The sequence below is a fragment of the Lupinus angustifolius genome, chromosome LG13 (assembly GCF_001865875.1).
Source record: "Lupinus angustifolius cultivar Tanjil chromosome LG13, LupAngTanjil_v1.0, whole genome shotgun sequence".
NCBI classification, from domain to species: domain Eukaryota; kingdom Viridiplantae; phylum Streptophyta; class Magnoliopsida; order Fabales; family Fabaceae; genus Lupinus; species Lupinus angustifolius.
In genome coordinates this window covers 3,997,856-4,014,279 of record NC_032021.1, presented here as the reverse complement: position 1 = coordinate 4,014,279, position 16,424 = coordinate 3,997,856, and the positions used below count along the sequence as shown (strand labels likewise).

At 33.7% G+C, this 16,424-nt stretch overlaps 2 protein-coding genes across 2 annotated transcripts; one reads left to right on the top strand and one right to left on the bottom strand.

Annotated features, from left to right (window-relative positions):
- On the top strand, window positions 2,600-3,365 carry LOC109325505 (glutaredoxin-C9-like). The gene has a single exon (XM_019557918.1). The coding sequence runs from the start codon at window positions 2,624-2,626 to the stop codon at window positions 3,104-3,106; it is 483 nt and encodes a 160-aa protein (XP_019413463.1). The 5' UTR covers window positions 2,600-2,623; the 3' UTR covers window positions 3,107-3,365.
- Window positions 13,215-16,421, bottom strand: LOC109325504. Its single transcript, XM_019557917.1, has 2 exons — window positions 14,257-16,421; window positions 13,215-13,583 (listed from the first exon to the last, which is right to left on the bottom strand). Exon 1 carries the CDS (start codon window positions 15,369-15,371, stop codon window positions 14,271-14,273), a length of 1,101 nt encoding a protein of 366 aa, XP_019413462.1. The 5' UTR covers window positions 15,372-16,421; the 3' UTR covers window positions 13,215-13,583; window positions 14,257-14,270.

The following is a 16,424-nucleotide window of genomic DNA, read 5'->3' as shown; positions in this document are numbered from 1 at the left end:
AGAAGATGACATGTGGCAATTGATGAGGTGGTGTGAGGAGGAGATCCCATGTGGCAATTGTTGATGTGGTGAGAGTTTATTTCGCAAATTTATGTTCTATTGCTGTAACTTATACAAAAGAATCAAACTACTCTATTTCTTCATGAGTTTTGAATCATATGTTATATTATTTATGATGTTAAAACAAAATAAAATATAAATGAAATTAATTATTATTGCACAAATTTATTAGTTATAATTCTACAAATTTATCTACATAATTAGCATTGCCTAAAATTTAGAAATCATAAATAATTTAAACAAAATATAAATCTAATCAATTGATTATCACAATAAAAAATTATTAGTTATAATTTTGCAAATTTATGTCAATAATGAGGGTTGCTTAAAATTTGGAAATCATAAATAAATTAAATATATATATATATATATAAATCAAATAAAAATGAAGACATTATTCTTGTTCATATATAGGAATACTAAAAATCGAGAAATAAAGAACAAATACATTATATTGTGTCGTTGACCCAAACAATACAAATTTCTAAGCAGCCAATTAAATAAGGTAATGAAGTTTAAGTAAAACTTCGAAGAGGATGATTAACACTATGTGTTTCTGGAACATGCAAAACAAAAAATTAAAATAATTATTCTATGAATAAATAAGTATATAAGTAAGATAAGAGATGCGAGTAAAGAAAATTGCAGAGTTGTTTTAGGGGAGAACAAACTACAAATAAAGAGAGAAAATGATAACAATGAGATAAGATGAAGAGATAAATATATTATTAACAAAAAACAAATAGACAAATAAGTGTAATATTGTAAGTGAATGTATAATATAATAGAAATTGGGTACATACCATATGTTTTGATATTCCTTTAGGAAGATACATTTGTTCATCAGATGCTAAAGGAGAAAATTGTTGGAAGTATATATCTACAAAATAATGAAATTAATGAGAACACGTCTATAAAATAAGGAAATCAAAAAATTATACAAAAATCAATGATAGAATAAAAACAAATCTACAAAATAAACCAAAAATCAATGAAAATGTACTAAAAATCAGATATACAAAATAAATAAATAAGTGCACTCTAAAGAGGATCTTCTAAAGAGAGAAAAAATGATGACAATGAAAAGACATAATGAAATGAAATGAAATTGGAGAGAGAAAAAAGATCGTTGAGAGAAAAAGAATGTTGGAAGAGAAAGAGAGAGTCATAGACCTCAATAATAATTCAAATGTATTACATCTTAAAATACAATAAAAAAGCCTTTAGAAGAGATGACATAAAATGAATAAACTGTATTAAATGCAATAATTGTCAAGAAATGACAAATACAATGTGAGAATGTACATATGATTACCATTGAACCATTTTGGAGAGAGGAAAATTAAGGATGAAATAACATGTAACAATTGATGAAGTGGCATGAGGAGGAAATACCATGTGACAATTGATGATGTGATGAGAGTTTATTTTGTTATATATGTAATAGATATATGTATTTAAAAACAATTATGGAATAAATATTAAATAATATGCAACACGGTCCACTGAAAGGTGATGATTGAAATGGTGAGTAGGCTAGGCTTGAAAAACGTGGTGCTGAGTCGCCGACAAAGAACGAAGTTTCTTAAACCGCACATCCTGGGCCTGCTGTTTAAGTTATGGGTCCCACCTTACGTCATGCCACGCGGCCATATAATGCGTACGCCTAACCTCTCTTTCCAACGTAAGAGATAATGACATCAAATGTGAAATGCCTTATTATTTTTTGTAGAGAATAAAATATGTCCTGATATAAGGAGATAAATTATTTCTTTCAACTACTAAAATTATAATATGTATCTTATTTAATCATTTTCTACAAAAATATTTATAAAATGAATAAAATAGTATGTGTCATACTTTTACTGACTGAAAAATATAATTTATCCTCTAATACGAGAAGATATTTTATTCTCTATATTTTATTTTTTTAAAAAATATAAAGTTTATATATATTTAATTCATAGAGAAAAAAAAAATGAAATATATAGAGGTATAAACTTTGGGACATGCAATGCTGAACAATATTGAGTTTTAAGACAGAATATGTCATCCATAAATCACGTTCTAATATAAGATTGACACAACCATAAATTTCCTTATCTATTAATGTTGAAAAAATCCACATTCAATGTAGCACTATGAGTGATAAGCATAGTGCGAGGTCGAAAATGTGATGGGATAGCCGTCCAAAATGGAAAACGTAGAAAAACAAAGGAGCCAGGTGGGAAGTGACGCAACCTAACACTTAAGATGACCTAATAACACCGCGTGACCTTAGAAAACTTAGATTAATGCTTTTATTTTCCGTTGACATTATTATCATGGCATAGTGTAATACATTCAGATGAATAATGTAAAAATTCATATACAATTAGTAAATTATCAATTATTTATTTGTATTATTTTTATTATACAGTCAATAACTATACAAAGTATGTAATTTTTTCTCTTTTGTTATTTATTAATGACACTTTCAAATCATATTCCACCCACTCCCCTCACCCTCTATTTATATTCCTCCCCATATCCACATAATTCACATAAATCATTCGTTCATTATATGCTCCTGTCTATATCTCAAACATTAATCCAATTAATTTCGTTCAATCACTCTAACACCATGCAACATGCAATTCCTTTTAGGTCATGGCAACCTCTCTACTCCCACACCCACATTATAAATCCTCACACCCCTTCTTCCATTTCACATAATAATTATGAAGGGTTAGAAAGAATGATACCTAATATGGTTTCAGAAAACGCAGTTATAGTCTTTGCAAGGCGTGGTTGTTGCATGAGCCATGTTGTGAAGAGTTTGCTTCATGGTCTTGGTGTGAACCCTGCAGTACATGAGGTGGAGGAGAATGATGAAGTGAGTGTTGTAAGAGAATTGGAAATCATTGCAAATGATAAAGGGAAGGTTCAGTTCCCAGTAATGTTTGTTGATGGAAAGTTATTTGGAGGGTTGGATCGTCTTATGGCTACTCATATTTCTGGGGAATTGGTTCCCATACTCAAAGATGCTGGGGCTTTGTGGCTTTGATTTGATGATTATTTTTCTTCACTTTTTTTTTTCTAATTTTATTACATATTTGCCGGATATATGTTAATTTATGATTATCTCCTTAGGTAGTTGTAGAGAAGAAAATTTTTTACAAAAAGAGAGAGGTTATTTTCTGTGTCTTTGGAAATGGATATAGGAATTTGATGACATGGGAAAAATGAATAATGGCATCCTATTATGAAATTTTCAGTCAGAAGTTTTTTACTGAATCAATTTATGTTTTTAACTCTTGGTTAGATATGTGATTGTAATTGCTTTCTTTTGTCAAATACGTGTATATGTTGTGTTTGGCACACAATTGGTGGCAGACATGAAATGAAGCTTTTGATGTTTTGGTCAAGTAACCTCATTCATTTAACTTATAACACATTCTTCTATGTTGCTAGACATACAAATTCTTTTAAAAAAATCCTGATTACTTGGAAGATGATTTTGGACTTAAGACTTGACTTTTAGGTATGGAGGCAGTATTCACAAATCAGAAAAAATTATATATACTGATAATGTATGAGTTTTATCTATTATCATTATATTATTTATTATCTATATTTCATTAGTATTGACTTTTCAAAAAAAAAAAATTCAAATAAACGGTAGATCATATACTAATTATGTATAAATTTTTTGTACCGACAGTTTATAATTATTACATCAATCATAATGACATATTTTTATTTAATTTTCTGAAACTTCTATTCTCTCTTCAGTACTTGTCCTAGTACAGGGAAGCTTCCACCTTTTGACTTTAGGCATATGTCAGGAGAAAGCCTAAACGGGTGTTTAAAGAAATAAGCATGATGATGATGATACTGAAAAATCACCTTCTGGGACCCTTTGTTTTGGTACTTTGCGGGTCTCATTAGACTAACCCAAAAAAGTAATTGGTGGCTCAGAATTTAAAAATACTATCATGAGTGCAAGAAACATTTTGGTGCCTTGCGTGTTTGTATTAGTTCAACTTCGTGCATCACGGACAGAAAATGAAAAACCTCTATCTATTGATTTCCAATAGTGATCATACATGCTACTAACAACTTATGTAGTTTAATTGTATAAATGAATGTATTATATAATTAAGATAAAGTATAGGTAGTTGTAGTAAAAGCGGACACCATGTAAGCGGACACCATGTAACACATGCTTATGGTTGATTAATTAAATAGACAATTCAGCCTTTGTAATTATTATTCATAGTACTCATGTTTTGTTATAAATATTGGGACTCTCAAATAGCTGACTATTATTAACACATCCAACCCACTCAAGTATCTATTCATAATTCCTACTAACCAATCAAAGTTTTGTCAATTAGACTAATCAATAGAGTTAGGTAAAGTTAGTTTAAAGTTACTAGATATAGTAAGTAGTTAAAGTTAGTTAAAACTGTTTTAGAAAGTAGTATATTACTTTGTACTTCTTTGAAGTAATTGGAAGATATTCATTTTCAATTACAAACTCTTTTCTTCTTCTCTCATCTATCACACTCTTCTTCACACTCTTCTTTCTCCATTACAAATTCTCTAACATTTGGCATCAAGAGCCTTAGAAGATCACCAAGCTTTCCGCAACAACAAGAAATGACTCAAACAACAGGGAATTATGTCACAACTCTTACTGTGTTAGATGGCAAGAACTGGAACAGATGGTGCATACAAATGAAGGCAATATTTGATTATCAAGATGTTGCTGATATCGTGGAAGAGGGGCTGCCAATCTTGGAAGAATGAGCCACTGAAGCACAACGAAATGCACACAAACAGAACAAGAAATGAGACTGCAAGGCAATATGTCTTCTTCATGAAGTTGTAGACAATGCTCACTTTGAAAAGATTGCAGGATCTGCAATAGCAAAGGAAGCATGGGATGCGTTAGAAAAACACTACGCAGGAGCTGCTCAACTAAAGAAGTTTCGTCTACAAACCATGAGAAGGCAATATGAACTCATGTAGATGAAAGAAGATGAAGGAATCACTGACTTTTTCACAAGGTTGATCACACACATCAATGCTATGAAGGAATGTGGTGAGAAGATGGAGGATACAACCATTGTAGAAAATGTGCTAAGCTCAGTAACCCCAAGGTTTGACAATGTGGTGATAGCCATAGAGGAGTCTAGAAGAGTGGAAAACATGAAGGTTGAGGAGCTTCAAGGGTCACTTGAAGCCCATGAGCAGAGACTTAATGAAAGGATAGCAGATAAATCCTCACATCAAGCTCTATAGGTACAAACTACAAAGAAAGGAGCATTCCTCATAAGGAACTCAACCAAGAACCAACAAAGATATGCTGAACAGAAGAGCAACTCAAGAAAGTGATATATCAACAAGGTTGAACAACCAAAACAATCGAAAAGAAATAGCTACAAACAATTCAAAGGATTGAAGAAGAAGTTTGACAAGAAAAAGGTTAGGTGCTACAATTGTGATAAATTTGGGCACTACTCAAATGAGTGCTTAACACCTAACAAGAATCAAAATCAAAGAAGACAAGATTCAGAAGCACACCTTGTCAAAGAAGAGATTGATGAATCTGATGAGGAAGTTGTGCACTTTATGATGACAACAGATTGCACAATAAGAAGCAGTGACACTTGGTATTTGGACTATGGCTGCTCCAATCACATGACTGGGCACAAAGAGTGGCTTGTGCACTTTGATCCAAACAAGAGAAACTAGGTCAAATTTGCAGACAATAGAGTGGTGATCACTGAAGGAATAGGAGATATTCCTCTCAAAATGGAGAATGGCAAGAGAGCATACATCACAGATGTGTTGCTTGTCCCTGAAATGAGGACAACCCTCATAAGTCTAGGACAACTACATGAAAGAGGCTTCACCATGAAACTAAGTAATGGAATTATGGAAGTCTATGACAACATAAAGAGAAGAATCCTACAAGCTCCGCTATCAAACAAAAGAACATTTCAAATCAAGCTTAGAATTGGAGACTCTGAGTGCCTCAATGCAGAAGCAGTCTCAAATGAATCCTTGCTTTGGCACTTGAGATATGGTCATCTCAATTATAGAGATCTCACACTGTTAAGCACTAAAGAAATGGTCATTGGACTGCCAGAAATCAAGCTTCAGAACTCAGCTTGTGATAGCTGCTTAATTAGCAAGCAAGCCATATCTACATTTGGTAAGCATACTCAAACCAGGGCCTTGGATATACTACATGTTGTGTATTATGATGTTTGTGGACCTTTTGAGGTTTCCTCACTAGGTGGAAACAAATACTTTGTATCTTCTGTTGATGAATTTAGAAGGAAAATGTGGACTTATCTCATCAAAGCTAAGAGTGAAGTGTTTGAGAATCTAAAGAAATTCAAAGCTCTAGCTGAAAGGCAATCAATGAAACAATTGAAGATTCTCAGAACTGATGGAGGTGGTGAATTCAGCTCAAGAGAGCTTGAAACCTTTTGTGAAGCACATGGCATAATTCATGAAGTTATTGCCCCATATACACCACAACACAATGGTGTAGTTGAAAGAAGAAACAGAACTATCATGAACATGGTAAGATGCATGCTGAAATGCAAGAATCTACCTCACAATCTTTGGGGTGAAGCTGTCATAACATCAACATATGTTCTGAATAGATGTCCAACTCAAGCACTTGTCAATCAAATTCTAGAAGAGGTTTGGACTGGAAAGAAACAATCAGTAATGCATCTAAGAGTGTTTGGATCAGTGTTTTATAAACACGTTCCAGATCAATTGAGGAAGAAATTGGATGACAAGAGTGAATTGATGATTCTAGTTGGGTACCACTCAACAAGATCATATAAACTCTTGAATCCTATCACTAAACAAATAAGTTTCAGTAGGGACGTTCATTTTGAAGAGTTGAGTTCTTGGAACGAATCCCTGAGAAAGGTTGAGCACAACAAATCAATTACCATGTTTCCTCTACAAGAAGATCATGAAGCTGTAGAAATCTTAGAACCTGACTCACATGTTAGGCATCAAGTGATCAGGGATGCTCAAGGTAGACCAACTAGAACAAGACATCTACCACTAAGGCTTAGTGAGTTTGAGATGTTTTCTGATGATGTGATCACATATGAGGGTGATTTGGTTCATCTAGCACTGTTAGGAGAAGTTGAGTCAATTACTTTCAATGAGGCAGTTCAAAAAGATGTTTGGTGTGATGCAATGAAGGAAGAACTCAAATCAATCAAAAGGAATGATACATGGGAAGAAACTGAACTACCTATTGGCAAGGAACCTATAGTTGTAAAATGGGTATACAAAGTCAAATTGAGACCTGATGGAAGCATTGCTAAGCACAAAGCAAGGCTTGTAACAAAGGGTTTCATGCAAAAAGAAGGCTATGACTATGATGAAGTCTTTGCACCAGTGGCTAGATTTGAAACAGTTAGACTAATTGTGGCTTTAGCTAGTTGGAATGGTTGGAAACAATGGCAACTGGATGTCAAGAGTGGTTTTCTTAATGGACCTCTTGAAGAAGAGTTATATATCACTCAGCCCCCTGGATTTGAGACTTCAGCAGACAGAACAAAAGTACTGAGACTGAAAAAGGCATTGTATGGGTTGAAGCAAGCTCCAAGAGAATTGACCCATTCCTAACATCTATTGGCTTCATCAAGTGCAGAGTAGAGCATGGTGTGTATGTCAATCTGACTGGAACAGGTGAACTAACTCTAATTTGTCTCTATGTAGATGATTTGGTGATTACAGGAAGTAATGAGGCTGAGATTTTGAAGCTAAAAGGAGAACTCAAGTCTGAGTTTGAGATGTCTGATCTAGGAGAATTAGCATACTTTCTTGGCATAGAATTTCTCAAGACACCAAGAGGAATCATAATGCACCAGAAAAAGTACATTACAGATATATTAGAAAGGTTTCAGATGATGAATTGAAAGCCTGCATCAGTGCTAGTAGAAGGAAATCAGAAACCAAGTGAAGCAGAGTCTGAAATGCTTGTAGATGCAACCCTCTATAGACAAATGGTTGGATGCCTAGATTCATTTATCATAGCAGGCCTGAAATAACCTATGGAGTAGGGGTAATAAGCAAGTACATGGCAATCCCTACTCAATCACACATGGTAGCAGCAAAAATGATTCTCATATACTTGAAGGGAACCTCAAACTATGGTGTTTATTTTCCAAACTAGAAACATAAGTGTCAATCAAGTTTTGTAGGTTTTTCAGATTCTGATTGGTGTGGAGATATGGACGATAGAATGAGCACTTTAGGGTATGTATTTACCATCTTTGGTGCACCTGTGTCGTGGAATTCAAGAAAGCAAGATGTGGTGGCTCTCTCAACCTGTGAAGCCGAATACATTACAACCTGCAATGCCACATGCCAAGGTCCATGGTTGATTCATCTAATGACAGAATTGAGATATGGAGAATTTGAAGATTTCGAATTAAGAGTGGACAACCAATCAACTATAAACTTAGCAAAGAATCCTGTTAGCCATGGAAGAAGCAAACATATTGAGACAAAGTTCCACTTTCTAAGAGATCAAGTTGGAAAGGGAAGGGTTAAGATGGTTCATTGTTCAATAGATTTGCAAAAAGCTGATGTTATGACAAAGGCTCTCAAAGTTGACAAGTTCAAGAGATTTAGGAATATGTTGAATGTGCATAGTTTTGATGATAAGTTTGTGTAGCTTCTTGCTGCTATACCTTGTAATAAGTAACTCTTTGATTAACAGGGGATGCTAATTAGAGTAATCAATAGAGTTAGGTAAAGTTAGTTTCAAGTTACTAGATATAGTAAGTAGTTAAAGTTAGTTAAAACAATTTTGGAAAGTAGTATATTACTTTGTACTTCTTTGAAGTAATTGGAAGATATTCATTTTCAATTACAAACTTTTTCTTCTTCTCTCATCTATCACACACTTCTTCACACTCTTCTTTCTCCATTACAAATTCTCTAACAAGTTTTACGTTTTTTAAGAAACTGTGAGTGGCTAATAAAAATGTAGATAGAAAATTAAGAGGCAATAACAACTAACAAAACATCCATTCACAACACTTAATTAAGTTTGGTCAGATTAGACATCATGATCAACATTTTTCATTTCATGAGTATGTTTTTGCTTGAACAATTTTATTGATGAGACCCGAAACATAGGTCAAAGAATGAGTTGATCTATGTTTTAATTGTACTCAATGTTTTAAACATGGGCTAAATGGTTCTAATTTTTTATTGTACTCAATGTTTTAAACCATGACCAATGGGACAGTTTGTGGATCACACTTATTCCAGAATTGGGGGAGTAGTAGTCAATATGATAATTTTTAATCGAATGTACTTTAAATTATAATTTTTTTTATTAGAATGTACAATTTAAAGTGAAAACTTTAGTTTTAACTTGTAAATAATGTTTTGATAATAGTGAATTACTTATAATTATATAATTTTTTGTAAAAATTAAAAATATTAAAGGCAAAATAGAAAATTAAAAATTACACTATAATAATAGTTATATCATGTTATGTATAATAAGTATAGATGAGGGGTAAAGTATGAAAAGTGTTTTTGATAATAATGTCTCAAGACAAGCTCCACAACACAGCAAAAATTAATAATTATGTGACATTATATCATTGCAATCACTATCTAGGGTCTTAAAAGAACAACACATATTTGGTGTTAAATATTGCTCATATACATATAATTTTGTATGCATTATTGTGTATATGGTTTGCCACACAAGTTCTGTTATTGTTGGTTATGATTGGTTCATCTCTTAGTTAGTTTCGGTTATGGTAATTAGGTTTGTGTTTACTTTAATGGTAGCTTTAGTTTCAAGCAACTACCAATTTTTCCATTGTATAAATTCTTGCACTTTGCCTTGAATTCTAATAATGAAAGTTCAATGCATTTTCTCATCTTTTTGCTCTTTTAGTTCCCTTCTTTTCTTTCTTGGTGAATTGTGAATAAACTAATATGGTATCAGAGCCAAGTAATTAAGTCTTCCATGGTATTGCGCCCTTTTTTATTTCCATGGCTTCAACAAGATCTTCTTGAAGTTTATCAAAGAATCTTCTACTCGCTTGAGAACTTCAAGAATTTGTGCAAGTACTCCATTGGGTTCACTTTCATCACTCTTCAATTCAGCAAAAGATTTACAATTGAAACCAAATTGCCGGCAACTTGAAGCAAAAAAAAATTGCATCTTTCCATCAGTATCAGATTATCTTGGTGCTTTAATAATGAAATGTGTCCCTCATGCATGCAAACATGCACTGAACAGACAAGGAAGAAGTATCCTACCATAAAAAAAGGATGAACTCATGAATGGTGAGGTTTTGATATCTTGTATGGAGATGTTAATTCAGTGCAACTTCAACAAAATGTCTCGGTTGATATTTATTTACCATTCTCTTTTTCAATCTTTATATTCTCTATTTCTCTTATTTCTTCTCAATATTCTTGAGGAAAATATTGTCCATATTATTCTCTTGTTATTCTTGAGCAAAGTTGCTCAAATTTCATCTCACTTTTCTGTTGTTATTCTTGAACAAAATTGCTCATATTTCATCATGCCAAGAAACCAAAATGGTATTCTACTTCAACATTGTTCATATTTCTTCTACTGATTCTACTAGCACAATCTTTCTAGTTTCATGTGCTATATTTTAAAGACTCTTGAAATTTCTGAGACCCTAAAAAACATATTTGGGCTCATTATTTTCTTTCTCTTCTTCTCCTTCGTCCTGGACATTTCTTGTGAATTTTTTGGTGCACTATAAGATACCAATAATATTGGTTTCCACGAGGCCTAGAAAAACTGAGTTTGCTATAAGGGAAATTGGTATATTGGAGACAATTTCAATGTGATTGGAGCAGTTGACAAAGGTAAGTCTGATCCATAATATTTGTGTATGTTGCTCAGCTTCTGAATTTCATACCAAAGAGGTGCATTGTATTTGGAAACTCAAACCAAATAGTCAAGGCTGCGCATGATGCATGTATGAAGTGTGTGGTTGTTGCTAGCAAGCATTTGGTCTATGTGTTGAAGGTATTTGTGGTTGTGAGCACACAATCAAATCAATCATCTCACTGTAGCAAGTTGTACATACATTGTTCTTAAAGAAAAGAAACAATTTTTCTTTCAACACTTTGGTGATTCTTTCAAACTCCATATTCAACTTTTCACATTTGCTATCTTCTATTCAAGCTGAGAGTAAATGGTATTCACTCTCCTTGAGGGGGCGTGTTAAATATTGCTCATATGCATATAATTTTGTATGCATTGTTGTGTATATGGTTTGCCACATAAGTTCTGTTATTGTTGGTTATGATTGGTTCATCTCTTAGTTAATTTCGGTTATTGTAGTTAGGTTTGTGTTTACTTTAATGATAGCTTTAGTTTCAAGCAACTACCAATTTTTCCATTGTATAAATTCTTGCACTTTGCCTTGAATTCTAATAATGAAAGTTCAATGCATTTTCTCATCTTTTTGCTCTTTTAGTTCCCTTCTTTTCTTTCTTGGTGAATTGTCAATAAACTAATATGGTATCAGAGCCAAGTAATTAAGTCTCCCATGGTATTGCGCCCTTTTTTATTTCCATGGCTTCAACAAGATCTTCTTGAAGTTTATCAAAGAATCTTCTACTCGCTTGAGAACTTCAAGAATTTGTGCAAGTATTCCATTGGGTTCACTTTCATCACTCTTCAATTCAGCAAAAGATTTACAATTGAAACCAAATTGCCGGCAACTTGAAGCAAAAAAAAAATTGCATCTTTCCATCTGTATCAGATTATGTTGGTGCTTTGATAATGAAAATGTGTCCCTAATGCATGCAAACATGCACTGAACAGACAAGGAAGAAGTATCCTACCATAAAAAAAAGGGAGGAACTCATGAATGGTGAGGTTTTGATATCTTGTATGGAGATGTTAATTTAGTGCAACATCAACAAAATGTCTCGGTTGATCTTTATTTACCATTCTCTTTTTCAATCTTTATATTCTCTATTTCTCTTATTTCTTCTCAATATTCTTGAGGCAAATATTGTCCATATTATTCTCTTGTTATTCTTGAGCAAAGTTGCTCAAATTTCATCTCACTTTTCTGTTGTTATTCTTGAACAAAATTGCTCATATTTCATCATGCCAAGAAACCAAAATGGTATTCTACTTCAACATTGTTCATATTTCTTCTACTGATTCTACTAGTACAATCTTTCTAGTTTCATGTGCTATATTTTAAAGACTCTTGAAATTTCTGAGACCCTAAAAAACATATTTGGGCTCATTATTTTCTTTCTCTTCTTCTCCTTCGTCCTGGACATTTTTTGTGAATTTTTTGGTTCACTATAAGATACCAATAGCATTGGTTTCCACGAGGCCTAGAAAAACTGAGTCTGCTCTAAGGGAAATTGGTATATTGGAGACAATTTCAATGTGATTGGAGCAGTTGACAAAGGAAAGTCTGATCCATAATATTTGTGTATGTTGCTCAACTTCTGAATTTCATACCAAAGAGGTGCATTGTATTTGGAAACTCAAACCAAACAGTCAAGGCTGCGCATGATGCATGTATGAAGTGTGTGGTTGTTGCTAGCAAGCATTTGGTCTATGCGTTGAAGGTATTTGTGGTTGTAAGCACACAATCAAATCAATTATCCCACTGTAGCAAGTTGTACAAACATTGTTCTTAAAGAAAAGAAACAATTTTTCTTTCAACATTTTGGTAATTCTTTCAAACTCCAGATCCAACTTTGCACATTTGCTATCTTCTATTCAAGCTGGGAGTCAATGGTATTCACTGTCCAGCTTGAGGTGGCGTGTTAAATATTGCTCATATGCATATAATTTTGTATGCATTGTTTTGTATATGGTTTGCCACATAAGTTCTGTTATTGTTGGTTATGATTGGTCCATCTCTTAGTTAGTTTTGGTTATGGTAGTTAGGTTTGTATTTACTTTAATGGTAGCTTTAGTTTCAAGCAACTACCAATTTTTCCATTGTATAAATTCTTGCACTTTGCCTTGAATTCTAATAATGAAAGTTCAATGCATTTTCTCATCTTTTTGCTCTTTTAGTTCCCTTCTTCTTTTTTTTGGTGAATTGCCAAGAAACTAAGATTTCGTCAGATATAAACTTTTTATTAGTATTTTATTACTTTTCACATGTCACATATGGGATGTACATAAAATCAACTAATCATGAAATACAAAATACCCTGCAGCATCTTCTATGAGAACTGCATAAGCATACACTTAACTAGAGCACACACTTTTCCATTCTCAACTCACATAGGTGTGGTTGCAGATATAATCTTTTGTTTAGGTTTCTGAGTCCTTGTAATCTTTTGTTGTATCTAGTCACTAATCTTCTCAGCAAAAGAGTTTCCTGGTATATAGGTAGTGGGCTAGTCATGCCTCTTCACACCATATATCCTTCATCATTAAGCTACATGAACCAATTCCATTTTGTCACTTATCTTTTCATTGACAATTCTACCTGTAAGAGTAGTAAGATTTGATTATTCAACTTATTATCTTAGCCAAAAAAACATAAAGAAATTTAAAAAAGAAATTAAATATCTATCTATGATAGGATTGACAAGTTTTGCAATGTGTTTTAACATAGAGCACAATGATAGAAAGTTATAGAAATGGAAATACAATCCAATAACATAGTTTCCAAAAACATGACCGAAAATGTGTCACAAACTTATTGACTAAAAAAATACTAACATACTAACATTTACCTATAAAAAAATAATTTCATTAACTCTACTTTATACGAAGAAAATAAGATGAGAATACAAGTGAAATGCAAATTATGGTTTGACCAAGTTAAAAACAACTTGTTTCCAACTTCTCCTCTAATCATGGAAATAGAGTCTAATCATAAATTTTGCACACAAAAATATAATCCAAACATAATAAAAGCATCCTCTAATTTTGGCCCAAAAAAAAGCTAAGAACCATATTACTTTGATTTACATTACACTTTACTCACCTACACATATGACACAATTATAATGGAAGTTCAAATTGAGAGCTACAAGCCTATAACATATGTAACAACAGCTTATTTTCACATACATTTCTCAACTCTACTATAAAACATATTAAAATATGGTAAATAAAATATATCTTATCCTATGGTAAATGAATGAAGTACTTACCATTTGGGGAAAATTCAATCCCTAAAAATGACATGTTTAGCAATATGCATCAAGGGTTCTAAGCAATCAGGAGAAAATTTTCTTGCAAAGAGATAAGATTCTGAGTGATTGGATTCCCTCAATAGATGAATCAATTGAGGAGTTACTTGTTCAGGTTTATACATATAAGGGTGTCCATTCACTGAACCTGTCCAATTGACACGTGTCAGTGTGTACTTTGTACAACCATTGGGATCTTTCATTGACAACAACGTTGGAAAATAATGTTCCTCTGGGTAACACTCATCTTCCCTATAACAAGGAACCTTAAATTTCCTCCACAACGCGCGGTCCTTCACCACCATATGCGCGTGTCGGCGCGTGAGAGTCAAAAACTGCGACCCTGCTCTGAATTCCTCGTACGGAACTTCCGGCAACATTGTGAACCTTCCCCTCGCCGCGTAACGCTTCCAATGCTTTGGTGTATTTGAAAGGATTTCAATGTAACTCTTGTAACTCGGTGTTTGAACATTGAGTTGAGTTTGACTCGATTTGTCGAAGGTTTTGGAGTGGAAGAGGGAGTGGTAGACATAGGGGAATGAATGGAGAGGGATGCAATGTTGTGAGATGAGTGCGAAGTAAGCATTGTTGGGATCGTGGAGGAGTGCGGTTGCGAGGAGGCGGCGCGTGGCGGAAATGAGTGTAGGTGAGGCGCGTGAGGTTTGTTTGGAGATGATGAAACGGCCGCGGAAGACGCCGTATTGGTGCGTGAGGCTCACGGAGGGGTCTGCGTGGACGTAAACGTTGTAGAGATTGGTGGGTTGGGATAAGAAGAAACGGTTCCAAAGTGGGGCAAAGTGAAGAGCAGTGTTTGTTAGAAAAAGGAATGCGATTTTGTTTGGGATTGGTTTTTGTCGTGAAGAAAGGTGGAAGAATCTAGAAGGTTTATTAGAATTTGAAATGGGAGAACTAGAGAAGGATAGAGCATGGTTGAAGAGGGTAATATCGTCTATTTCATCTTGTGGGGAGATTGGGAGAGAGGTGTGACGTGGAGGGAGAAGGTTTGGGGCTAAGAGGATTAGGATTGAAAGAGAGAAGAAGAGAGAGAATGATAACACAAATTGGTTTGAGAACATTTGATTATGATGGTGGTGGTGATGAATGTTAAATGTGTTTGGTAAGGAACAAGGTTGTGTGTGGAAATGCAATGGGTGGTCCCAAGTGGAAAACTTGGTGCAAAGATTCGGTTTTTCGTGTATTGTATGAGGAAATGGTGATGATGATGACAAAGACAACAACAATGTTGATGATGAATGTCTTGTAATCTTAATAGGTATGCCTTAGACTTGTGTCGTCCTTGTGATCCGGCCTAAATGTAATCGTATTAGTCGATACCCTTTATATCATACACCAATATAGATGGTAGAAATGAAAATCTTGATCTCAAAATTGGATTTTTGGTATGTTAGAATTCGAGGATGATTATGATATGGTGGTTTTGCAGGAACAAGGATTATGTAATGCAGAGGGTGTATATTAAAAAACTAAGTTGCAAAGATTGAATTTTTATGGAGTTTTGGGAAGTTTGTGTGTCTCCGTATAATGGAAAATGGTGAGTGCTAGGTTTGGTTTATGATGATGAATGTTTGCCTTGAATTTGTGAAGTAAAAACAAGGCACAAGCAAAGGTAGATGGTGGAAATTGAGAATGGGTTTTTGTATGTGAGGTAAAAGGAAGAGGATGAGGTTTTGGTTTAATAAATGGCATGGGGTATAAGGAGTATAAAAAAGAAGGTTCAGGAGAAGGGAGACTTGTTCTTCATTGGAGAGTTTTGTTGGAAGGTTAGAATTTCTATCATGTTTAGGTGCCACAATTAGAAACACTGTTTTTGGTAGTTTGAACTTCGAACCAAATTAAAACTAAAATAACGCATTTTGTACTTGTGTTCATGTTAACAATAACAACTTTTAATCTTTTTAGTTTTTCTTTGGTTGGTAGCTAAAACCACACCCAAAATTCATGGGATAGACATAGAATAGTGAATAGTGGAAGAAGGAGACATAGACGGATCCGATAATGTGTTATCCGCATACATAGGAGGATCTGCTTTACTACTATTAATAACAATTTTAGACATTTACTATTTTTGTGTTGTGTACCTTACATAACACTTACAATTCTACCAAAAG